At 39.7% G+C, this 12,852-nt stretch overlaps 1 protein-coding gene across 1 annotated transcript in view; it reads left to right on the top strand.

The window, feature by feature from the left end:
• The window catches only part of shisa8b (shisa family member 8b), a 35,560-nt gene extending 29,297 nt beyond the window's left edge, over positions 1–6,263 (top strand). The window contains exon 5 of the mRNA XM_084341606.1: positions 4,458–6,263. Coding sequence (XP_084197732.1) covers positions 4,458–5,026 — 569 coding nt within the window. The 3' untranslated portion in view covers positions 5,027–6,263. The remainder of the gene's footprint in view (positions 1–4,457) is intronic.
• The last annotated feature ends 6,589 nt before the right edge of the window (positions 6,264–12,852 follow it).

Below are 12,852 nucleotides of genomic sequence, written 5' to 3'. Positions count from 1 at the left end.
CCCTAAAGGGCCATGCATTCATGCATTTTATTTCCTCCGTTTTCCCGTGATAACGAGTTAATTTCATTTGTTTTCTCGAGATCTCGAGTTATTATCTCGAAATAACAACTGCCGTTTTTCCGAGATAACAGGATAATATTCTCGAGATCTCGAGATAACGAAACTTTGTTTTCCCGAGATAACGATATAATTAATTTGAGATCTTGAGAAAACAAAATGGTAGTGTAGTATATTAAATCATTGCAGGAAACATCATTCAGTGTAACAATGTCAGAGGAGCAGGAGCATATCGATCACCGCGTCACATATCTTTTCAATCAAGGCCTGACACAGGCTGAAATAGCATTATGCCTTGCTATTACAGATAATATACACATTAGTGTGCGTGATCTAAAAAGAGGTTAGCAAGGCTTCAGCTATATCAGTGGCGCAATCTAAGTGAGCCTGATGTTGTCGTTAACTACATAGCTGACCAGCTACGAGGTCCCGGGCGTCTCCATAATCTCAGGCCTATCATATCACAGTCATTATCTCGAGATCTCGAGAAAATTATCCCGTTATCTCTGGAAAACGGCAGTTGTTATTTCGAGATAATAACTCGAGATTTCAAGAAAACAAATGAAATTAACTTGTTATCACGGGAAAACAGAGGAAATAAAATGTATGAATGCATGGCCCTTTAGGGCTTCCGTAGCTTTTGGCCCGTAGTCCAAGTTTCAGTTTTGGCCATCCAAGCGAAAATATCTGGGCACACGAGATGGACCGGTGACGCTTTGGTCAGTCAATGTATCAAACACACCCCATTTTAGATAAATAGTTGTGACTGGGCCATCACGAACCAGGTCACAGAGAAATCTGTCTGAACATGATCTCACAGATTTGTCCAGTTCCCAGGCTTACTTCACCCAGTAATCAAGTGTCAGTGTTATTTTTACATTACTGGATTACTGGGCTTGGATCAAAACAGCCCTTCTGTTGGGTGGTTTCAACCCATGGGTACTGGGTAAAATTAACACCATAACGCTGACACGGGGTCAAACACCCAGTTGGTGCTGGATAAAGTTAACCCAGTATCGAGTCTGTGCTATATTGACCCTAAGGAGGGTCCATTTTTAACTCAGTGTATTTATAATGATATATCAATAATTGTTTCTCAAAGTTTTGATTTGAAGCAGTTTTAGTACCTATTTTTGAATAAAACAAGTAAAAATAATAGTAGCTTTTAAAAAAAAAACAGCTACTGTTAGTGGACTCATCGTAAAAACACACACAGAGACAAGGTTACTGCTCATGTAGCCAGGACGCTAGCGGCGATGACCTCAGTTTTTAGTTTATTTAAATAATTCTCTGTGACATTCATGCTAGCCCATGACACACACGCACGCCCACGTGCACACTCCAGACTCAGGGCAAGGGTATTTATAAACCGTCACTGCTGTGTCCCCACATCCTGACACACATACCTTTACATCCATCATCTCCATCGCACTCCTCATCGCTCTCCGTGCCTCCTGCCCTCTCATCTGCCAGCACTAGAGGAATACCGCTAGTATTTACCTTTAGGGCGCACACCAATTGGAAATACTTTAATCACCAGCTTTCCCCTTTGATCTTCTTCAAACCCTCTCATCCTGACCGTCCTTCGCCTTCTTCAGATTCTCTTTATATGTTATCTTTCCACTCACTTAAAGTTATTTTTTTCCCAATTTCACATTTCATGAGCAAGAAAGTCACATTTATTTGTAATGTGAGAAACGCATTACTTCTTTGGCCCATACTGACCCTTCCTACTGGGCACAGCTTTTGCACTTTTGTATTATTTTGTTATTCAACTTGTTTTCTATACTATCTCTGACTCAAAATGTACTTACTCCATGCTGTGCATCTAGTTTTTCGTCCAAAATCATCTCTCTGTTCACAATTGATCATTTTGTGAACTGTTTTACTGTTGTTTCTTACCATCATTAAGCATTAAGCTAACATTAGCCACCATATGTTAATACTGTAGCTAGCTAGTTAGCTAGCTATACGTGAGGATAAAGTGGTAAAACCCCTGAATAAACTAAGCAAGTGTGTGTTTTACGTTAGGGTTATTACGTTATTACATTAAAAAAGAAAAAAGTCCGTAATTTGTGCCTTCCGCAGACCTGTAATAAGCCCATCCAATCGTTTGATTCCGTCGAGTGAAATGATTGGATAGCCTGCTTGCCAAGTCATGGCACATGACCAGAGTCTTCCAGAAAGCTAGGCGGATATATTGCTAAAGCTATTAGCAAGCCAGTCGCAAAATATGGAAAAGAGCAGCCAAAGTGGGAACTTGTTTGTTGTTTACAGTCACTATAGTACTTTTTTTCCTTTCATGTGAATGACACATGAGGTAGTTGGATATGGTTAGCAATGACAATGATGCGCTGTGCTCTCAGGAACAGCGTTGATCCTTGGAGCCAATTTGACATATTGGCCGAACCATGTAATTACAACATTATGTTAGCTTGCATTGTGAAAAAAGCATCCGTGTCACTACCCCAGTGAAATGACTTGTTTTACCATCCCAACTTGAGCCGTTCTGTTCGATAACATTTGGAAAAAGTTAGAGGAGCCACACCATTAATTTGTTTTATTCCAATTCAAGTGAGGAGGTCAAACTTTTTTGGCTTCACGCCCCACTGAGCAGCTTTTATCGGAATAAACATGGCTCCGCCTCCAACGCTGTATCCAGATTTCCCTTATTAGATCCATGGTACACAGCCACTGAGCCACAGAACAACAACTCACTGCAGCAGCAACAGACTCGTGGCTAATGTTAGCACATAGCACACACCCACAGCAAAGAGCAATAACTGCTGAGCCGGGTAGCATTTTCACTCCGAGGTACGTTTATGACAGCTATTTTGCTTGTGTTTATGTGATTGTGGCATTTGACAGAGTTGTTTATTTATGTATTTATTAGACCAAAAAAGCTAAAAGAACTTGTTAAATGTAGCGAACTAGCCATTCACATGTCTGTCAAAGGAGAGGTCAAAAGAGAGGCTTCTGAGGCCTGGAGGGATCGGGTAGGATTTTTCGGTTGGATTTTTTCAAGCTTATTTTTGCTGGTTTCTACAAAGTGACCAATCCCAGCTTTAAGAATGCAAGTTTTCATTTGTGAAAATAAGAATGTGTAATTTCTTCTTTAAACCTTCCATGGCCTCCCTTTAAAAGTTTTTCTAAAATACTTTGAGGAGCAAATGAGGATGACATTGCTGACAGGTTGGAGCCGGGAGGTTCTCGCATAAATGCATCATGGATTAAGTGTGATTCAGTCGTCAGTGCTCCTACAATGACAAACTCTGTGTTTTGCACATTGACAGTTCATTTTAGGCTACTTCTGCATGTGACTCAGAGCTGCAACAGACTGTGACAAATTTAAAATGACTCTAAAGTATAAACAAGTTTTAAGAGGCCAAATATAGCATGTGTTTACTTTATTGGCATAATTGTAAAAGGTTATAAACTGAGCATGATACAGTATACTGGACTATCATTCTTGTTAATTCCAACTTCGATTTCAGTTTTGTATCTTTGGCGATCGACCTCACTAGTAGTTGCTGAGATTTGGGCACATGTAACCTTGCTAGAATGAACAATGACAGGACAGGACTGGAGCAGTCAGATGGTCAGACAGATTGAAAATATAACAAGTGTTTGTGATATCATCTAAATCATTTTATTTGGAGGTAAAAACAATCTACAGTTACCGACAGTGTCTGTCTCCATCATTTCACAGGAAAACTGTGTGCGAACAACTACTTTAAGTACAGTAAAGTTGGCTTGGAAACTTATATGCATGTATTATTAAGACCTTGATACGGCAACGCGCTCAGCCTTGTTTCCAATTTTGCCCAGTGGTCACTTGTGGTATTCAAGCTAAAAAGAAAAACCACCATCTTTATAAAAGACCTGGCAAACAAGGTCAATTTTGACTCTTTCTATTATTTATATTTGAGCTAAGAAAGGGATGTAAAAATCTGTGATGACATCACAATGTGAAGGCAGGGCCAGCGGGAGAAACAGGAGAAACACTACTGTGCATATTCAGTGGGCGACATAAACAGGAAGTAAACCCAGAAGCTAGAAATGTTTTTGGTGAATGCACCAGGCAGGCAATTCTCATTAGACTGTATAAGAGCCATTTTTGGGGTTTGGTGTCTAGTTCTATTATACATCTATGGCTCATAACTGACTGCAACATGACAAGCCTGGCTAAACTGATAAACCCACTCATGCTTCTTGCCCTATATGACTTATTTTTAGCAATGCTGCCATAGTAAGAGATTTCTGCAACTAGCTGGGATAGAAATGATGTCTGAAACTAGACCCAAGTTTTAATCAACCGAAAAGATTGTGTAACTTATAACTGATGAATCCTCTGTACTGTTCCTCACACGCTGTCTCCACCCACCCCTTCTTTGTTACAGCGCACAGTGCGTCTCGTAGCTACTACAAGAGCTTCCCACTCATGGACTTCACCCAGTACCAACCTGTGGCACCTCCTACCTTCCAGCCTGTGGTGCCATTACCGCCCAAAGAGAAGTCGTACATCCACCACCACCAGCCCATATCAGCGCACCACGACCTCCATGCCCCCCTCTCAATCTCCATCCCTTCCAGCCACCTGGAGCACTCGCGCATCCCCAAGACCACCACGCACCCGCTGCTCACCAGCTCGGCCTTCAAAGCCTGGGAGCCGACTGGCCGCCATGTCCACAGACAGGCCTCCGCCCCGGGGCAAACCTCCTCCTCCATGCACAGCTCCACCCGGAGACATGCCTACTCTACCCGCAGGCAGCAGAGCATAGAAAACATGCCGGATCTCTTTAACCAGCCCTATGGGGGCATGTATGGAGGAGCTGGAGGGGGGGCAGGGCAGGGGCAGCATCTACAGGGGCAGCATCTACAGGGGCAGCACCCATCTCAACCCCCCTACTACCACCACACCAGGCAGAAGAGCTACTCCACCCACAGTACGACTGAGGTGACCGTCTGAGCACCGAGGCCTCAGAGGTGTTTTAGCATATTTAAAGTCTTTGGTGTTAGCTAAATGCCAGAGTTTGGGACAGTTGGCCCAACTGATGAGGGTATTAAACCGAGAGACACATTCAGATGCAAAGGGAAGTTTTGATTGGTGGAAACATTGAGATTCAGGAGAAAGACAGCGTAGCAGAACAACCACTCTGACAGATAATGCTTGAAAAGATTATTATTGGACTCCAACAAGGGTCACACAAAGTATATAGACTGTACCTGAAAGATAATTTTCCGTGGTTGCTTAAAACCACTCTCAGGCTCACACAGCTGTGACAGATTCTCAACAGCTTTGGGAGAACACTGTGGTTTCATTGGGGTTGTACAGGCTTTAGATTGATTTTGTCCAGGGTAAGGTTTTACATGTTGGTTTCCTGTCGGTGAATTTGTGTTAGCCAAGTAAGTTTAGGTACAGTAGGTCAGGTAGGCCTGTTAAAACATTCCACAATGAGCCTGGAGCTGACCAAACTGGCAGCCTCTGACATCGTCAATTCAAAGAGACAATCGGTGCAAACATGCAGCTATTTTCAGTTGCTGCATTTGATGTATATGCGGTTTATTACGATCTTTAAGATCAATTTCTGTGGGAAGAGTTAGACCTCAGGAACCATTCACTTAAATTTGAAGGTACACTGAAAATCTTTTACCTCTATTGGCAACCAGTCTGAACTGCAACACAGCACTAAAACGTCCCATTCACTGCTCCCTTTAAATTTAATAATTAAAGAAAGTTAGTTTGACATTTTATTAAAATACACCTAAAGACTTTCTTGCAAAGAACCCGCCAGCTGCGCGTTAGCTTAGCTTATAAGGTTGGCAAAATGCCAGTACCAACCATAACGAAATAATGCCCTGGAGTCTTGTTGTGTCAAGATATACAAGATACAAGTCAAATGCGTTGATTAATCAGATTTAGATTTAGATTTTGTTACCATTGGACAGATTAATATATCTCCATGATAAATAATAGAATATAATAAACTTCAGATTCAGGGTCTCAGACTAATGTTTTCCCCGGTGCGCCTAACTTTTTCATTTAAATGCATCAGCACACAATTGAGTTGCACCCACTAGTACATTTTAATTTAATTTTCTAACAAACCATGTAAATGATCGCAAACATGAATAAAGATAAATTGAAGTTTTCACAGCACATGCAACAAGAAATTAAAATAAGTTTAGAAGTGCAGATGTTCAAAGTGCTTCCCACTTTAGAACATCTGCCATTAAGAACCCGAGCCATCAGCCTCCATCCCGACCAACTTTTCAGGCAAAAAGTTAAGTTGCACTTGGCAGATTTTGGGGCGCATGTTGCATCCTGGAGCCCTGACATTACAGTATTTTGATCAAATTCTTTGCTAAATTATTTGCTTTTGCTCTCAGACATCATAGAGTTTGATTTTGAAGCCAAAAATATGAGCGCCAGGCTACATATTATTTAAGCTGTTCATTGCAATGCTCAATTAGTTGTATGGGGCAGTAAAAAATCCAACCTCTATAAAGCATGAATGGACCACAAGGGTTTTGAGCGATACCCCAGTTGCTTATTGTCCGGCATAAAAATTCCATTAAAACGCCATTAAATTCTCCATCTGCAACCATAAAAATCTGACTACAGATGATCATCCAGTACTTGACCACAGTTAAATTGTATAACGACATCCTCACACACAAAATTTACATCTCTGTGAAATAGCAACCACCTTATTTAACTGGATCACAGAACAATCAGAAGTCAGAAAAGGCATTCAGATTAAGATTTAATCCAGAAAATTTAAATGTTTAATTAAATAAACCATGTAATGTACTCCATGTAATCTGTATAATCGTAAGTCATCTCAAGGTAACACAGTTCAGGTCATTTCCAGGCCCAGTAGATGCCTTTCTGTGCAGTTCTTTCAGAAATTCCCTTGTTCTTCTTGTAAAAACACCTCAACTACTTTGCATCTCTCGGTCTACCTCCATGCACAGCTGTTTTTTCTTCATTTGTTTCTCTCCCCTTTCGGCCTCTCCCACCCTCTCACCACAATGAAGCGCTTTGCATTCTGTGCCATCAGGCCAAGCATACAGGGACAGCATCCCCGGGGTCACATTAACTCGATGGTGAGGACAATGCCACCATCATGTCAGCTCCCATCAGCCTCCATCCCGACCAGAGAGAGGGAGAGGAGGAACGAGAGGGGCAGAGAAAGAGCCAGAGGCTGCGACTCTTTAGAAAAGCAGAGAATGGGAGGAGAGAGAAGAGGGAAAATAGAAAAACAAACGTACGGGGCTGCGTGTTTTCCTTCCTTGGGGGAAGGAGTCACTGTGGATCTGGGTCTCTCACTACTGAACCGTCTGGGTCATAACTCAGAGTGTATGGACATTTGTGGATGCTTCTGTGTAATTCCTAACCCTCAGGCACCATTGCAGGGGGATTCGCTGAGGCATTTCTGGACCTGGAGCGTTTAACATTTCTCATCTTGTCTCTGAAGCCTGGACAGCAAAGGACACTGCTGCTATGAACGTGCAACAGTTAATGCAACGCCTCCATCGCACTTGTTGGTGAAAGTTTATGGCCGCAACACCCTCAGGAACTGCACAATGAAGTGAACTGTTGATGATGATTGCACGTGTGTACGGAAATCCTTTCCTAAACTTCTGTAATATTTGCGCCAACAGAGCAGAGATGATTTTACGATGCTAATTTTTTTATTTGGTTAGGTGTTAAGTTCTTTGTAGCAGTTAAGATTCAAGATTAATGGAGGTGAGACGGAGCCAAGAACAAATGCAACTGATCGACAAATCATACATAACAGCGCAACACATACTGTAGCACTGACCAAATGTCTCTTTGCAGCTAATCTACACGCATATATAAACAGCATGAAACTCACTGGGGCTGCAGTCACTGACAACACATAAATTCCCAATATTTTACCAAATCAGATTCTGGTGTCTCAGTCCTCCACATCAACATAACATATATAAGACCTTAAGGGTGATCTATATGCAAAAACTTTCTTCTAACAGCAGAAATATCAAAACCCTTTGATATCATGCTTTACATAAAGAAGCACGACATCTGTGAGCAGCCGTGATCCTGCCACAATAATAGATCATCGTCTTCCCTGATGGAGGACATGTTGAGCCGGGCTCACACCACAGAAGTTTTAAAATCCTATATATAAATGGATTGCATCACACACATAAGGAGAATCCTCACATTATCTCTCTCACATGATCTCATGGGGAGGAAAATGTAAACAAATGGAGACTTAGGGTGTGACATCTTGTATCTTGTATCTCTGTAGTAATGATAATACTTTGCTGTATTATAAATAGACAAAAGCGTAAGAAACAAGGATGAATGAGAAAATGGTGGGGGAGAGGCGATCAAGGTGAGTTGTCTGTTCTTCAGCAAGAACTGGACGCGAGATTTTAGCCATCAGTTTTATTATCTGTCAACAGTAATATGCTAGTTAACATTAGCCTGAAGGGCTGGGGTTGTTCACAGTTGCTTGACAACACCGTCAGCTGCTCAGGGACATCTCTCTCATTGGCTATTGTGAAAGTACTGACATACTGATGTAATGAAATTCGTAGTCGTCATGATTTGAAATGCTCGAGACATGTTTGATATTTATCTATCGTAGCAGTTCGGGAGGTTTAAGACTGGATCTATAAACCCCTCCCATTACCACACTGCGAATCGAAATACCAAAAATGCAACAAATGGAATTGAAAGGGGAGGAGCGATCGCACCCAAACACTCACCGTCCACAGGGATATGATCACAGAGATAGTTTGATCACTGAGATACCTATCATAACTGCCACTCCATATTGACCCCCAGCCACACACACACACACACACAGTCATCAAAGACAGATCACAAGAGGTGATGTTTTCTGAGCATCTCGCTGCAGGCTGAGCCCTTTCTTCACATGCACTAAAAAACACAAACGTTGATGTCTTTCTTTCTCAAATTTCAACTGTCTATACAATATGTTGGCGCATTAAAGGATAAGTTCACCCAAAAATTTAAATTCAGTCATTATCTACTCACCCTCATGCCGATGGAAAGTCGGGTGAAGTTGAGTAGTCCACAAAACATTTCTGGATCTTTACAGCAAAATATAGTTGCACTATTCTCCTAAACAACTGAAGTTGATGGGGACTTAAAGAATAAAATGGCTCCATAGACCTTCTTCAGCGTACTACAAGTCTTTGACTTAAATAGGGGTGTAAATAACATCTTTTCAAATCAGTTTGGGAGCTCGGGGCTTCTGGAGACTTGGAGGAGTAGATAATGACTGAATTTTTATTTTGGAGTGACCTGTTCCTTTAATAAGTGACATTTAGAGCACTGTGACTGATGCTGTGTCTATAATCTTGTCTCTTTTTCACTGAACACGTCTCTTCTCATTATTTTATTCGCTTTGCTGCAGAAGTTCACCATGTCTGTGATTACTGACTGTCTCTGATTACCAGTGCAGCAAAGGATTCTGGGCAGGCTTCAATTCCTCTTGATGCTTGTTGTCATGAGTCTGGTTTAGAGGCACAAAATCAGTTTTTATAAGCAATAGAAGTTTAGTTCTTTGCTGTGAACGAATGCTTCCGGTGTTTCTCTTCTCTACCTGTACAACGGTACCCCTCTGTTCTTTGTAGATGAAACAAACCCTTTTTTTTCATCTTTTAATGATAAATGTTTGACATCTTGCGTAAATTATGATTCAATATTTTTGAACACATGACATGCTCTCGGTTGTATGTAGTGTCAGCTTCATCTGAAATCATGTGTTCTGCTTTATTTATGAATAATGTGTAAATATGTTTATTTATTGGCATTTCCTATGTATTTTGTTTAAATAAGGGCTGTATGAACGAAGTCATTTTAATTCTAAGACTATTTATTAGAACTGTTGTTGATGTCAGATTTTAATGGAATATATTAATTCATGTTGATTTTCGTAACATGAAACATGATGCGTAGAGAAATCTTTATTAGCTGAGTTGTGCAATTTTCTGATGTGCAATAGAAGAGGATAAAGCACACCTGTACTGTACCGTATGTCACGTTACTGCAGTGGGTTTTCACATTAGTGGCAAAATACAGTGACACAAATGAACTGTGGTGTAAGACAAAGCGACTATAAAGCAGACAGGTTGTCTCACACCATTGATAATGTTTCTATTGTGTGATTACACAATAGAAACATTGTGCTAAAACAAGTAGTGCTGAGTGTGAATTTGATTTGCAGTGAAACATTTGTGAAAATGCAGCAATTTGTTTCAAACATACAGAGAGTTAGATTGTGATATTCAGTGCTGTAAAAGAACACTGGACTGACACTGTTGAACTGCAATACAAATAGTTGGCAACACTTCATAATGACCATTAATAAATGGGGAATTTATAGTTAATCAAACCTTAGTGAAGACTTATTTGACTTTTTTAACAAATAATGAAATTATTTATAAACCATTTTGTAAAGGAGACCTATTATGCTCATTTTCAGCTCACACACACCTGAGCCAGCACCACTAACAACAACAGAGCAGCTGTGCCAAAATAATTAAATTAATACTTAAAATGTGCCAAACTAGCTGTTAGGCATAAATTATGCAAATGTGTGACATGGTGACAAAGTGTGACATCACAATGGCAAGGAAATAAAGGGTGGAGGTGTTTCAGGAGCAGTGTTTTCTGTGGGAGAGAGGAGCTTCTGTTGGTGTGGACTTCCAAGATCTTTTACACACACAAGAACATATATAAAACAATGAAAAAGCACAATAGGTCTCCTTTAACCAGTTATAAAGGTTTGTAAATCAATTGCAACTTTATAAAGGGCATCCAGAAAAAGCTTTTGATTAACTACACAGTATTTATTAACCGCTTACAATGTATTATAAACATCAGTTGCAACTTCACAATGAACAATTGGTTAATAAATGTTTTATAAAGAATTTCATTCTTTGTTTAAAGTTAAAAAGTAACAATTAACTAAAGTTTAATTAACTATAAATTTACCATGTATTAATGATGGTTAAAGTGTTACCAAATGTAGAAGTGAGTGAATTCATCGCACTTTGACACTATGAACCTCTGCAGGTTGTGAAGTACCTTATAGTGTCTTTTTAACTAAAGAGTATATAAGAGAACAGAGCTATGATAAATGTATAAATATAAATAGGACAGCCAAGTAAATCCAAAGTGTATTGGTGTGATATACAGTATGTAGCAAAAATGTGTATATACTGTACGTACTTGTACTTCTTATTACAAAGCAACTAATTTATACCCAACATGTTCTAGAAATGTTCTTTGCAGGAGATTGTTTAGTAACTGATGCCACTTTTGAAGATGAAATATTAAAGATTGTAAAATTCAGTTGAGGCTTTGGTTTGACTTGTGTTTGTATCAGAGAAATGTTGGATCTTTGATACTTTTGGATAAAACACAGTACCAAGCATCAGGGACCTTAAGGGGGTCGGCTAAATGCTGAACACACTGAACCAACAAAACCTCCTGAAGCCAAAAACTTTAAGACAAGTTCTGTGTGGGAACATGTGAACGAGTGAAACATCATAATTTAAGTTTACCAACTCTTTGTTAACAGTAAATAGTGTGTGCCATTGTAAATAGTGTGTGTCATCAGCAGCTCCTCCTGCGCTCATGGACCATCTGACAGCAGTTACAGAACACGTGCAAAAAAAATTTCCCCAGCTGGGATTTGAAACAGCAACAAATCACAAACATGTCCCAGTAACCACTAATTCCCCCGTCAATGTTAGAAATGTAAACACATTCGAGATTTATGCATTGCCTTGATGGAGCAACGACCTGCCACCGCTGAAGTGAGCCTGTAGTGTCACCCTGTGGCCGTTTTTCATACTGCATGGACAAAAATCAAGTGAGGATGATTTCCTGAAATCTTACTAATCCGTACTCATTCTAATGACGGCTCATTACAGTATAAAAAAAACGTATCAATGCCGTTCTTCAACACAAATCACTTCACAGCACAACAATTTTAATAATAAAGGATATTTTAATGCCACACACATTTAACAAAGTGCATCTTGCACTACAAATTACATTTAGTAGTAATGAGCCCTTTCAAGTGATAAGTTGTTATAAATATTGTCTAAATTCTCTATTTATTTCTCAGTATAACAGGTCATTAAAAAGGGAGTTTAGTTTATCTAGAACAGGCCTTTTGTCAAACAAGTTCACTTAAGTGCAAGAAATAAAACAAAATCATTATACAGTCCAATTAAAATAATTATAAGTGACTTTAGAGGCCATATGTTAAATACAATCTTAAGATAATTTAATACATTTTAACAACCTGCAGGCACCTGTTAAACTTTATCAAGTATGTGTAAGCACAGGATTCGGTTAAACATTAAGTATATTCAACAAAATAATGATTCCAATACAACTATTCAGGAAGTTAACTGTCCTGATACATGAATAACTTGAGCGTAAAGACACTGATGGCATCAACAATACATGTTTTTCTTTAAGGAGGGATTAATGGCTCTGCAGTAATACAGGTAAGTGGCTGTGGCTGTATATAATATTTACCATGTCAGTAAATACAAACTATACAAAACTTCAACTTTATCAAGTCTTGGCAAGTGAAACAACTGAAGATGTTCAAATGATTGGTCCTGTATTATTGCACACACAGTACTATGCAGATGTTCCTGAGTGAAGCATCTCAGAGGTCACACACGTGTACAATGAAGATAACCCTTTAGATCTGGTTACACTGTGTTAAAAACACTGAGTACAAAGAA

Source organism: Pagrus pagrus (genome assembly GCF_965226575.1).
Source record: "Pagrus pagrus genome assembly, chromosome: 21".
Taxonomy (NCBI): Eukaryota; Metazoa; Chordata; class Actinopteri; order Spariformes; family Sparidae; genus Pagrus; species Pagrus pagrus.
This window is presented reverse-complemented; position numbering and strand designations above follow the sequence as displayed.